Source organism: Anolis sagrei, chromosome 3 (genome assembly GCF_037176765.1).
Source record: "Anolis sagrei isolate rAnoSag1 chromosome 3, rAnoSag1.mat, whole genome shotgun sequence".
Lineage (NCBI taxonomy): Eukaryota > Metazoa > Chordata > Lepidosauria > Squamata > Dactyloidae > Anolis > Anolis sagrei.
This window is the reverse complement of record NC_090023.1, coordinates 6,475,267-6,488,450: the sequence shown is the minus strand read 5'-3', so window position 1 is coordinate 6,488,450 and position 13,184 is coordinate 6,475,267. Positions and strand designations below refer to the sequence as shown.

At 45.9% G+C, this 13,184-nt stretch overlaps 1 protein-coding gene across 2 annotated transcripts in view; it reads left to right on the top strand.

Annotated features, from left to right (window-relative positions):
- Positions 1-13,184, top strand: part of ARHGEF17 (Rho guanine nucleotide exchange factor 17) — a 286,248-nt gene that overhangs the window by 203,118 nt on the left and 69,946 nt on the right. For both annotated transcript variants that reach the window (XM_067466458.1, XM_060771267.2), the window contains exons 4-5: positions 9,429-9,545; positions 11,736-11,828. In XM_067466458.1, coding sequence (XP_067322559.1) covers positions 9,429-9,545; positions 11,736-11,828 — 210 coding nt within the window. The remainder of the gene's footprint in view (positions 1-9,428; positions 9,546-11,735; positions 11,829-13,184) is intronic.

Here is a 13,184-nt window from a genome sequence, read left to right as displayed (position 1 = left end):
AAATCCCATTGGCTTTTTTTGCCGCCACATCACATTGTTGGCTCATGTTTAACTTGTTGTCCACGAGGACTCCAAGATCTTTTTCACATGTACTGCTCTCGAGCCAGGCATTGTCCCCCATTCTGTATCTTTGCATTTCATTTTTTCTGCCAAAGTGGAGTATCTTGCATTTGTCACTGTTGAACTTCATTTTGTTAGTTTTGGCCCATCTCTCTAATCTGTCAAGATCGTTTTGAATCCTGCTCCTGTCCTCTGGAGCATTGGCTATCCCTCCCAATTTGGTGTCGTCTGCAAACTTGATGATCCTGCCTTCTAGCAACCATGTGATGCTGCAGCTAAAAAAAGCCAATGGGATTGTGGCCTGCATCAATAGGAGCATAGTGTCTAGATCTAGGGAAGTCATGCTCCCCATGCTCTATTTTGCATTGGTTAGACCACACCTGGAATATTGTGTCCAATTCTGGGCATCACAATTGAAGGGAGATGTTGACAAGCTGGAATGTGTCCAGAGGAGGACGACTAAAATGATCAAGGGTCTGGGGAACAAGCCTTATGAGGAGCGGCTTAAAGAGCTGGGCATGTTTAGCCTGCCAAAGAGAGGGCTGGGAGGAGACATGATAGTCATGTATAAATATGTGAAGGGAAGTCATAGGGAGGAGGGAGCAAGCTTGTTTTCTGCTGCCCCGGAGACTAGGGCGCAATGGAGCAATAGCTTCAAACTACAGGAAAGGAGATTCCACCTGAACATTAGAAATAACTTTTTGACTGTGAGAGCTGTTCAGCAGTGGAACTCTCTGCCCTGAAGTGTGGTGGAAGCTCCTTCTATGGAGGCTTTTAAACAGAGGCTGGATGGCCATCTGTCAGGGGTGCTTTGAACATGATTGTCTTGCTTCTTGTCAGGGGGCTGGACTGGATGGCCCATGAGGTCTCTTCCAATTTTATGATTCTATGAGACCTGGCTTGGAAACAGTCCATGTGAAAGGGATCTAGGAGTCTTAGTGGACTACAAGCTGAACATGAGCCAACAATGTGATAGTTCTTTATCGTGTCAGAAGCAAATTGAGAATACGTAGAAGCAAATTGAGAATACGTACTTCCCAGTTGTGGTGCCATTGCCTCCTATTGCAGAATTCCAACATTGGGTGATTGATTATATAAGTAAAGGTTTTCCCCTGACATAAAGCCCAGACATATCTGATTCTGGGGGTTGGTGCTCATCTCCATTTCTAAGCCGAAGAGCCAGCAAAGTCCTTAGACACCTCCAAGGTCATGTGGCTGGCATGACTGCATGGAGCACCATTACCTTCCTACCGGAGCGGTAGCTATTGATCTACTCACATTTGCATGTTTTCGAACTGCTAGGTTGGCAGAAGCTGTGGCTGACAGCAGGAGCTCACACCCATGTATTTTCTCAGCTCGGCATACTGTATTTTTGGCTATGATTTGTAAATTGAGACTTTTTAAATCTCTGTAACTACAGGTGGTTTCTCCTGGGAACCCTCCTTATCACTCATCTCTTCACGCAATTCCTTTTATTGCTACTTCTGACTTCTCGGCCTGCCCTTTTTCTCACAGAGAGAAACATCATTTCCCAGAACTAAATTTCCCAGACTTGGGAGCCCATCACTTTGCGACACAGGAAAGTCCACAATCCCCTCTGAATCCTCGGTTAAATTATCAGTCTTTGGCTGATCTACAACAGTGAGATATTCATTGAAAAAATTATAGCAAAATGTGCTACAGGTGGCCCTTATTTCTCATGCCAGTAAGGTAATGCTCATGATCCTGCAAGAAAGACTCCAACAATACATGGAGAGAGAGCTGCCAAATGGACAAGTTGGGTTCAGAAAAGGCAAGGAACCAGAGACCAGACTGCCAATATCCGGATGCTGGATAATAGAGAAAGGCTGGGAGTTTCAGAAAAACATCTATTTCTGTTTTATTGACTATTCTAAAGGCTTTGACTGTGTGGATCAAAATAAATTGTGGCAAGTTCTTGGTGGTATGGGCATCCCAAGCCCCCTTCCCTCTCTCCTGAGGAATCTGTACAAGGACCAAGTAGCAACAGTCAGAACTGACCATGGAACAACAGACTGGTTCAAGATTGGGAAAGGCGTACGGCAAGGCTGCATCCTCTCACCCAACCTGTTCAACATACAGAACACAACATGCAATGTGTGGGGTTTGACAAATGCAAGACTGGGGTTAGAATTGTTGGAAGAAACATTAACAACCTCAGATATGCAGATGATACCACTTTGATGGCTGAAAGCGAGGAGGAGCTGAGGAGCCTTCTAACCAAGGTGAAAGAAAAAAGGGCAAAAGCTGGGTTGCAGCTAAACATCAAAAAACCAAGATTATGGCAACAAGACTAATTCATAACTGGCAAATAGAGGGAGAAAACATGGAGGCAGTGATAGACTTTGTATTTCTACAATGATTACTCCAGACGCAGACTGCAGCCAGGAAATCAGAAGACACTTACTTGGGAGGAGAGCAATGACCAATCTCGATAAAATAGTGAAGAGTAGAGACATCAAACTGGCAACGAAGATCCGCATAGTTAAAGCAATGATATTCCCCATAGTCACCTACGGATGTGAGAGCTGGACCATAGGGAAGGCTGAGTGAAGGAAGATAGATGCTTTTGAACTGTGTCATTGGAGGAATGTTCTGAGAGTTCCTTGAACCGCAAGAAGATCCAGCCAGTCCATACTTCAGGAAATAAAGCCCGACTGCTCACTGGAGGGAAAGATATAAGAATCATAGAATCATAGAATCATAGAATCAAAGAGTTGGAAGAGACCTCATGGGCCATCCAGTCCAACCCCCTGCCAAGAAGCAGGAATATTGCATTCAAATCACCCCTAACAAATGGCCATCCAGCCTCTGCTTAAAAGCTTCCAAAGAAGGAGCCTCCACCACACTCCAGGGCAGAGAGTTCCACTTCTGAACGGATCTCACAGTCAGGAAGTTCTTCCTAATGTTCAGATGGAATCTCCTCTCTTGTAGTTTGAAGCCATTGTTCCGCGTCCTAGTCTCCAAGGAAGCAGAAAACAAGCTTGCTCCCTCCTCCTCCCTGTGGCTTCCTCTCACATATTTATACATGGCTATCATATCTCCTCTCAGCCTTCTCTTCTTCAGGCTAAACATGCCCAGTTCCCTAAGCCGCTCCTCATAGAGGCAAAGATGAAGTCCTTTGGCCACATCATGAGAAGACAGGAAAGCTTAGAGAAGACAGTGATGCTGGGGAAATGGAAGGAAAAAGGAAGAGGGGCTGACCAAGGGCAAGGTGGATGGATGGCAGGCTTGAAGTGATTGGTTTGACCTTGAAGGAGCTGGGGGTGGTGACGGCTGACAGGGAGCTCTGGCGTGGGCTGGTCCATGAGGTCATGAAGAGTCGGAAGCGACTGAACAAATGAACAACAACAAGTGCTGCAGGTTGTCCCGTAGAAACAAAGTTTTTGCAGCTTAATAAACATTTCCCATGTTTTTATGGATGCTTTTATGATAGAATCAATTAGGAAATGATATTTATAACCCCGGAACAAAAATCATCTTACATAGTATTATGTATTTCCCATTGTGCCTACTTATTGTCCTTTGATGTAATGAGAACAGCGCAGTGGTTGTTTCCGCAATCCTGGGGCATTGAATGCACTGTTGAATAGTTATTGTGCCGTATTCAAGAACCAAAGCATTTAATCCCTTCTTGTGTGGTGACTCCTCCTGGGCGTAAAACCCAGTTGATTCAATGACTCTCGTCCAGTCGGGAACACTAGTAGGACTGAGGGCCATGTGAAAGGGTGACACATGTGGAACTGTACCTGTGTAATGTATCTGTTGCACAAAACAGCCCAAAAAAGCCACACGTGGGAGGGGAGCAACACGGGGTTTACAGGTAGGAACGTGGCTTTCCTAGCTTGCATGCACGTGCTCTGGCTGTTATGATGGCTGGTAATTACCAGAGGAAAAAAGGAGAAAAGCGGGGGATTTGTTGACCCAGTTTATATTCTGTCACATGTTTGCATCTGAGACCAGGCAGCCTCCGTGGACTATACGCGACCTTTCCTTCTACCTGTTCTCCCTGCTCCAAATGTTCTAATTTCCAAGAATCAATTGCTTTTCAAGGAAATCCAATCAAAGTGCATCTCATAGGTACACAGCAAGGCATTGCTGTTGTTGTCGTGTGCTTTCAAGTCACTTCTGGGTTTTTCTTAGCAAGATTTCTTCCAAAGAGGTTCACCATCGCCTTCTTCTAAGGTTGAGAGAGTGTGCCTTGCCCAAGGTCACCCATTGGGTTCTCATAGCCAAATGGGGAGTTGTACACAAATCTCCCAAAATCTGTTTTTTTTTTTTTTGTTGAGAAATGGCAAGTCACTTCTGGTGTGAGAGAATTGGCCATCTGCAAGGATGTTGCCAAGGAAACATCCGGATGTTTTGATGTTTTACCACCCTTGCGCAAAAGCCGGGTTGCAGCTAAACATAAAAAAAACCAAGATTATGGCAACAAGAATGATTGACAACTGGGAAATAGAGGGAGAAAACGTAGAGGCCGTGACAGACTTTGTATTTCTAGGCGCAAAGATGACTGCAGATGCAGACTGTGGCCAGGAAATCAGGAGACGCTTCCTTCTTGGGAGGAGAGCAATGTCCAGTCTTGATAAAATAGTAAAGAGTAGAGACATCAGACTGGCAACCAAGATCCATTGCCTAGTCAAAGCCATGGTATTCCCTGTAGTCACCTACGGATGTGAGAGCTGGACCTTAGGGAAGGCTGAGCGAAGGAGGATCGATGCTTTTGAGCTGTGGTGTTGGAGGAAAGTGCTGAGAGTGCCTTGGACTGCGAGAAGATCCAACCAGTCCATCCTCCAGGAAATAAAGCCCAACTGCTCACTGGAGGGAAGGATGCTAGAGACAAAGTTGAAGTATTGTCGAAGGCTTTCATGGCTGGAATCACTAGGTTCTTGTGGGTTTTTTCGGGCTATAGAGCCATGTTCTAGAGGCATTTCTCCTGACGTTTCGCCTGCATCTATGGCAAGCATCCTCAGAGGTAGAGGATGCTTGCCTCTGAGGATGCTTGCCATAGATGCAGGCGAAACGTCAGGAGAAATGCCTCTAGAACATGGCTCTATAGCCCGAAAAAACCCACAAGAACCTAAAGTTGAAGTACTTTGAGGACCCCCAACCTAAACATTGGGAAGATAGCATTAACTATTCAATAGAGGAACATAGACAACAGCAAAGTTGAAGTACTTTGGCCACATCATGAGGAGATAGCAAAGCCTAGAGAAGACAATGATGCTGGGGAGAGTGGAAGGCAAAAGGAAGAGGGGGCGACCAAGGGCAAGATGGATGGATGGCATCCTTGAAGTGACTGGACTGACCTTGAAGTGACTGGACTGGGGGTGGTGACGGCTGACAGGGAGCTCTGGCGTGGGCTGGTCCATGAGGTCACGAAGAGTTGGAGACGACTGAACGAATGAACAACAACAACAATCCAGCTCTCGCAACAGTTTGAGGGATTGTGACCTGGCCCTCTGTTTAAAAAGTTTGAGAACCCCTGATCTAGACACTATACTCCAATGGATGTATCCTAGAATCACATTGGCTTTTTAAGCTGCTGCATCACAGTGTTGACACCTGTTCAGCTAGTCATCTCCTAAGACTCCTAGATCCCTTTCACATATACAGTTTTCAATTCAGGTGATTGAGGTTCTGGGTTTGAGCCTGCCACTTTTGGACTCTCGCTTGCTGAGGTGTTCCAGCAAGTGTCTCTGTAGATCTTAGAAAACTATGTCATGATTTAAGTCATTGACGTGCTGGCTGATACCCAAACAAGGGATGAGCTGGAGATGTCTCTGCCTTGGTCCTTTCACTATTGGTTGCTACTTCCCAGCAGATATCAGGTGGTGCAATACCGACTAAACTGTGTGATTTCTCCAGTGGTGTATCGGTGCATTCTTTTCCTGCTTAAGTTTAGCACTGTACATCTCTCCCTGGTTAGTTTTGACCCAGCTCTCTACCTTCATAACGCGCGGCATGCTGCAGTGCAATTGTAACAGCACACAAGGGCTTTCCGTATGCATGATGCAGCCCTCCGTTGCAAATGCACAGGCCAAGGAGATCTGCGGGGGAGGCTTGGGACCGAATCCAAGAGCCTTGTGCCTGGAGAGATGGCCGTCTTCCTTCACTGTCATCAATCCCCAGAAGCCCGTGAGCACGATCTATCAGCTTCTCCCTCCCATCCGTTTTCCCTTGAAAGTACGTTTCTTGGAAAGGGCACGGAACAGATGCCGCCGCTTGAAAACAGGGAGCCGGAGAGCACAACAACAAGCAGCGAGGAAGGAAGGAGGTTTTCTGGGGGAGGCACTTAGCATGCCAGGCACATCCTCCTTGCCGGAAAAGAAAGGGTTGCCATAGAGCAGAGCACAGGTTTTGCAGGTTTTACATTTGCAGGCTTGATTATTTGCAGATTTTTCATTTAACTATTCTCTCTAGTTAAATGAAACTAGAGAGAATAGGATTTAGGAATTGTGGGAGTTGAAGTCCAAAACACCGAGAAGGCCGAAGTTTGCCCATGCCTGCTCTAGGTTCTCCCATCCAATCCTATAACATTATGTAACACAGTAGGAATCCCACTGGAGTGCACCCAAATACCTAGGAGTCACTCTGGACTGTATTCTGACCTACAAGAAGCACTGCCTGAATATCAAGCAAAAAGTGGGCGCTAGAAACAATATCATACCAAAGCTGACTGGCATAACCTGGGGATCACAACCAGACACAGTGAAGACATCTGCCCTTGCGCTTTGCTAATCTGCTGCCAAGTATGCATGCCCAGTGTGGAACACATCTCACCACACTAAAACAGTGGATGTGGCCCTTAATGAGACATGCCGCATTATCACGGGGTGTCTGCGCCTTACACCACTGGAGAAATTACACTGTTTAGCCGGTTTCGCACCACTTGACATCCGCCGGGAAGTAGCAGCCAATAGTGAAAGGACCAAGGCAGAGACATCTCCAGCTCATCCCCTGTTTGGGTATCAGCCAGCACATCAATGACTTAAATCAAGAAATAGTTTTCTAAGATCTACAGAGACACTCGCTGGAACACCTCAGCAAGCGAGAGTCCAAAAGTGGCAGGTTCAAACCCAGAACCTCAACCAATGGCTGATACCCAAATGAGAGACTCCCCCCGGGCACACAGAAAACTGGGCAACTTGGAAGGTGCTGAACAGACTGTGTTCTGGCACCACAAGATGCAGAGCCAACCTCAAGAAATGGGGCCACAAAGTGGAATCCACGACATGCGAGTGCGGAGAAGAGCAAACCACAGACCACCTGCTGCAATGCACCCTGAGCCCTGCCGCATGCACAATGGAGGACCTTCTTATAGTAACACCAGAGGCACTCCAAGTGGCCAGATGCTGGTCAAAGGACATTGAATCAACTACCAAGCTTGCAAACTTTGTGTTTGTATGTTTGTTTGTTAAAAAATGCAATACAACTGTTTGCTTTGCTCCTGACACGATAAATAAATAATGTAACACAGTTTTTTTCCTGGGTTATAAGTGTCATTTCCTAATTGGTTCTATCATTAAAAAAATAGAAAACATTTATTAAACTTCCAGAACTTGGTTTTTTCAGGACATCCTGCAGCACATTTTGTTATAGTTTTTCAATGAATGTCTCATTGAGTCTGAACCAATTCAATATATTTTGTGGCAGCCACAAAAACAAAGTTTCTGGAGGATAGCAACTACTTTTGAAGTAAATACTACACAATTGAACAGCAAATAATACTTTCAAAACAGGAACATACATTTGTTTCAAATTTTGTTACGTAGTGTAATCAACTTCCAGTGCAATTCCAAGTCTAATTCCAGCTGCAGTGTGCTTGAAGGGCTTTAAACCAGAATAGTACAGGTAAAGGTTTCCCCCTAAGTCCAGTTGTGTCTGGGGGTTGATGCTCATCTCCATCTCTAAGCCAAAGAGCCGATGTTGTCCATAGACACGTCCAGGGTCATGTGGCCAGCAGGACTTCATGGAGCGCCGTTACCTTCCCGCTGGAGTGGTACCTATTGATCTACTTAGAATCATAGAATCAAAGAGTTGGAAGAGACCTCATGGGCCATCCAGTCCTACCCCATCCTGCCAAGAAGCAGGAATATTGCATTTAAATCACCCCCGACAGATGGCCATCCAGCTTCTTCCAAAGAAGGAGCCTCCACCACACTCCGGGGCAGAGAGTTCCACTGCTGAACGGCTCTCACAGTCAGGAAGTTCTTCCTCATGTTCAGATGGAATCTCCTCTCTTGTAGTTTGAAGCCATTGTTCCATTGCGTCCTAGTCTCCAAGGAAGCAGGACGTAAAAAAATTGCTTCAAACTACACTTGCATGCTTTCAAACTGCAAGTTTGGCAGAAGCTGGGGCTAACAGTGGGAGCTCACACTGCTCCCTGAATCCGAACCTGCAACCTTTCAGTCAGCAAGTTCAGCAGCTCAGTGCTTTAACCCACTGCACCACCGGGGGATGATGATGATGATGATAACAGCATCCTTTATCTTCCACTCTGTCTCCCCGAGGGGACTCAGGGCGTATTACAGTATACATATATGGCAAACATTCAGTGCCAGTATACAACTGACAAGGACAGACAATACATAAACAGAGGTATAGGCTTTCCCCATCTTTTCCCATCTCCGACATCTGGGGGTGGTGCTCAACTCTGACTACAGGGTAGTGCTGTCACTCCATCTTCCATGCTGAGGAGCTTTTTGTTGTTCGTAAGCGCATGTCCTTATGGGCGCCTTTTATTGCTTCACTGCTTAAAGCGGTACCTATTTATCTACTCACGTTGCTGTTTTCGACCTGCTAGGTGGACTGACGGCTAGGAACTGCCAACCTTTCAAGTGGCAAGATTTTCTGCAGCTGGTGGTTAAAGCCCAGCCGAGGGATGCTCAGCCGAGGGATGCTCCGATATAGGGTCCTTAATGCATATCAGTGCTCTGCGGTGTGAAACTGATTGTGAAACTGATTGAGGAACAGGTGCTCCGATGATCTGCATATGCACATTACAGAGAAGTGCAAACACCATCCAGCCCTTGAAACCAGATCCAGACCTTGTTATTAATCCAGCTGTTCCCAACCATTTTTGGTCATAAACATATTATAAGAGTGGTAAATAATAGCCCCACTTGTAGCTGCCTGCCATATTTATTTTTCAAAACTTGGACAGAAATCAGTACTAATTTTTCAAGCCCTGCCCTCCTGATTAAATGGCCTATAAATGTCATTTCCCAGGTGCCTGGACTGGGAGGGATCTCTCTTGCCGATGATGTAACTTTCTATTTTCCTCTCTTACATAGCAAGACATTTGCCTACATTTGTTTCATCTTTCTCTCCTTCCTTCCATCCTCCAGTTTTCCAAGGACATCCTGGTGCACATTTACTCCGCCTACATAGATAACTTCCTCAATGCCAAAGACGCCGTGAGGATTGCCAAGGAAGCCAAGCCAGCCTTTATGAAGTTTCTGGAGGTAAGATAGGAGCTCGGCTCTTCCGGCTGTGTTGGTGAAAATAAGAGGCAACTATTTATTTGTCGTGTCAGGACAACCTGTCAAATTATAGAGGCAACTCATGGTGCATCTATACTGTGGAATGAATGCAGTTTGATGTCAGGGTGAACCACAGAACATACACATACAGCAAAAATTCAATATTGTTTTTATACATAGACAAACAATTATACATAGATAAAGGTGTGTGTCAGCTTTTCCCATCTTTCAGCATCTTGGAGGCTTTATGCTCAGTTCTGGCCACAGGGGGGTGCTATCGCTCCATCTCCCTGCCAAAGAGCTTTGTTTGCAACTTTCCTCCTTTTTGAGTGAATTCCCAGCATTCCTCATGGGCCTCAGAATACCTCCCTGCTTTTAAGTGATACCTATTTATTCATTTATTTATTTAGTGCATTTCTACCCCGCCCTTCTCAACCCCTGGGGGGGGACTCAGGGCGGCTTACAAAAGGCACAATTCGATGCCAACAACAACAATAAAATAAAACATGTATCTAAAGCAATTATAAAACAATCAAGTTATATATCACAATCAATAAAACCAATCTAATGTTCAATGTTCGCCAGCTCAGAATCCATAAATTCATTCCACATTGTCAGATCCTATCAATTCTAGTCGTCATTGTCCTTTGTCTATCTGCCAGATTACCCAAAGGCCTGGTCCCATATCCATGTTTTTAGTTTCCTTCTGAAAGAGAGGAGGGATGTCGATGATCTGATTTCCCGGGGAAGTGAGTTCCACAGGCGAGGGGCCACTGAAAAGGCCCTGCTCCTCGTCCCCACCAGTCTCACTTGTGATAGAGGTGGGGCCGAGAGCAGGGTCTCCCCAGAAGATCTTAAACTCTGAAGCAGGACGTACAGGGAGATGTGTTTGGACAGGTATGCTGGGCCGGAGCTGTATAGGGTTTTGTAGGTCAAAACCAGCACTTTGAATTGTGCTCGGAACTGGATCGGCAGCCAGTGGAGCTGACATAACAGAGGGGTGGTATGCTCCCTGTATGACGCTCCGGTGAGTAATCTGGCCGCCGCCCGCTGGACTAATTGAAGTTTCCAAACAGTCTTCAAAGGCAACCCCACGTAGAGTGCGTTGCAGTAATCTATTTGGGATGTAACAAGAGCATGGACCACTGTGGCCAGATCAGACTTCCCAAGGTACGGGCGCAACTGGCGCACAAGTTTTAATTGTGCAAAAGCTCTCCTGGCCACCGCCGAGACCTGAGGTTCCAGGCTCAGTGATGAATCCAGGATCACTCCCAAGCTGTGAACCTGCGTCTTCAGGGGGAGTGTAACCCCATCCAGTACAGGCTGTAACCCTATGCCCTGTTCGGCCTTACGACTGACCAGTAGGACCTCTGTCTTGTCTGGATTCAATTTCAATTTGTTAGCTCTCATCCAGTCCGACACAGCCGCCAAACACCGGTTCAAGGTCTGGACAGCCTCCTTGGTGACAGGTGAGAAGGAGTGACAGATTTGGACATCATCTGTGTAGAGATAATACCTCAGTCCGAAACTCCGGATGATCTCCCCCAGTAGATACCTATTTATCTACTCACATTTACTTTCGAACCGCTAGGCTGACGGAAGCTGGGTTAAAGGCTAGGAGCTCACCCTGATGTGGCAGCTTTCAACTGATAAGATTTACAGCAGCTGGTGGTATAACCTGCTTTTCTAAAGCCTGGCTCAAAATGGGTTATATTAGACCCAGGATGAAGCATAAAGTCCTTGAAATTTCATGATAAACAAGAGTCCTTGTACTTAGATGCTTATTCCCAGGACTTTTAGAAGGCTTTCATGAAATCTTCATCCATCCGTTATTCTTTCATTCTCTTCAAATGACCATAAACTTGATTTTGTAGTGTCATTATCCTAGTTAATAGGTTTCCTTCTTGCCCTAAGGTCGTCTATATTTCCCTATCAGTCACATATATCAGTCTTCCCAATCAACAGCTTTCAAACATGTTGGACTGCAACTGCCATCATCCATCATCCAGAACTGAGTGGTAGAACTGCAATCATAAACATCAAGCCACTGTAATGGTCCTGCAAGTTAATACCAATGTTTCAGCTGTTCTTCCTCATATGCCTCCGAAACCTCTTTGTATATCTCTTATGGAGAGATCATTTTGCATTCACCTTTCCTTCTTCTTTCTTCAGCAAAGCATGAGGGAAAACAAAGAGAAGCAGGCCCTCTCGGACCTCATGATCAAGCCGGTGCAGCGCATCCCACGCTACGAGCTCCTGGTCAAGGTGAGTCAAACACAACTGACCTTTTTTGGTGTTGTTTTGTGACAGAGCAAAGCCTGCAGTTGACCAAGTATATTTGCAGGTTTGGCATTTGCAGATTTGATTACACTATTCAACCTCCGTAGCTTGGAGGTCCTCCTGGACTCAACGCTGTCGCTTGATGCTCAGGTGTCAACGGTGGCCGGGAGGGCCTTTGCACAACTCAAACTTGTGCGCCAGCTGTGACCATACCTCATTGTCGTGACCCACAGAACACAGAATGTCTTAAACAGCAGCTGAGGTGCAAAATAGTAGTATTTTAATGCAAAACAAACTAAATGAGGCACTTTAAAAGTCAGTGCAAACAGTTCAAAAGATGTTTTCAAACAGGAACACAAACCTGACTCACAACACCTCATGAAGTCTGACTTGGCCAGGGTGATCCACACCTTGGTTACATCCAAACTGGACTATTATTATTACTATTAATAATAATAATAATAATAATAATAACAACAACAACAACAACACTTTATTTGTACCCCGCTACCATCTCCCCAAGGGACTTGGTGCGGCTTACATGAGACCGAGCCCAAACACAACAATACAAGCAATAATAACAACAATACAAGCAATTAAAAAACATAGACAATGAAATGCACAACATTATCAATAAGACAACACACAATTAAAAACAGTGGGAAGGCCAATTGTAGAGTTAAAATTGGAAATAATGCTGGGACATGGACAAAAGGTGATACTGGTGTTTGTGGAAGGGCATACGAGCAGATCTAAAAAGTGTAAAGTACTTTGGAGGACAAAGTGCTATGGGATCATTATTCCGGGAAGGCACACTGGAACAGCCACGTCTTCAAGCTCCTCCTGAAGAATGCCAGGGTAGGGGCCTGCCTGATGTCCTTAGGGAGTGATTTCCAGAGTCGAGGGGCTACCACCAAAAAGGCCCTCTCTCTCGTCCCCACCAATCGCGCCTGCGATGCTGGCGGGATTGAGAGCAGGGCCTCTCCAGATGAACGAAGAGATCGTGTGGGTTTGTATACAGAGATGCGGTCACGCAGATAGGCGGGTCCCAAACTGTTCAGGGCTTTGAAGGTAAGAACCTGCACCTTGAATTGGGTCCGGTAGATGAATGGCAGCCAGTGGAGCTCCTTGAACAGGAGGGATGACCGTTCCCTGTAAGGAGCCCCAGTTAACAACCTGGCTGCCACCCATTGGATCATCTGAAATTTCCAGGCCGTTTTCAAGGGCAGCCCCACGTAGAGTGCATTGCAGTAATCCAGTCTAGAGGTGACTAAGACATGGACCACTTTAGCCAGATCTGCCTTCCTGAGATACGGTCGCAGTTGGCGCACGAGCCCTCCC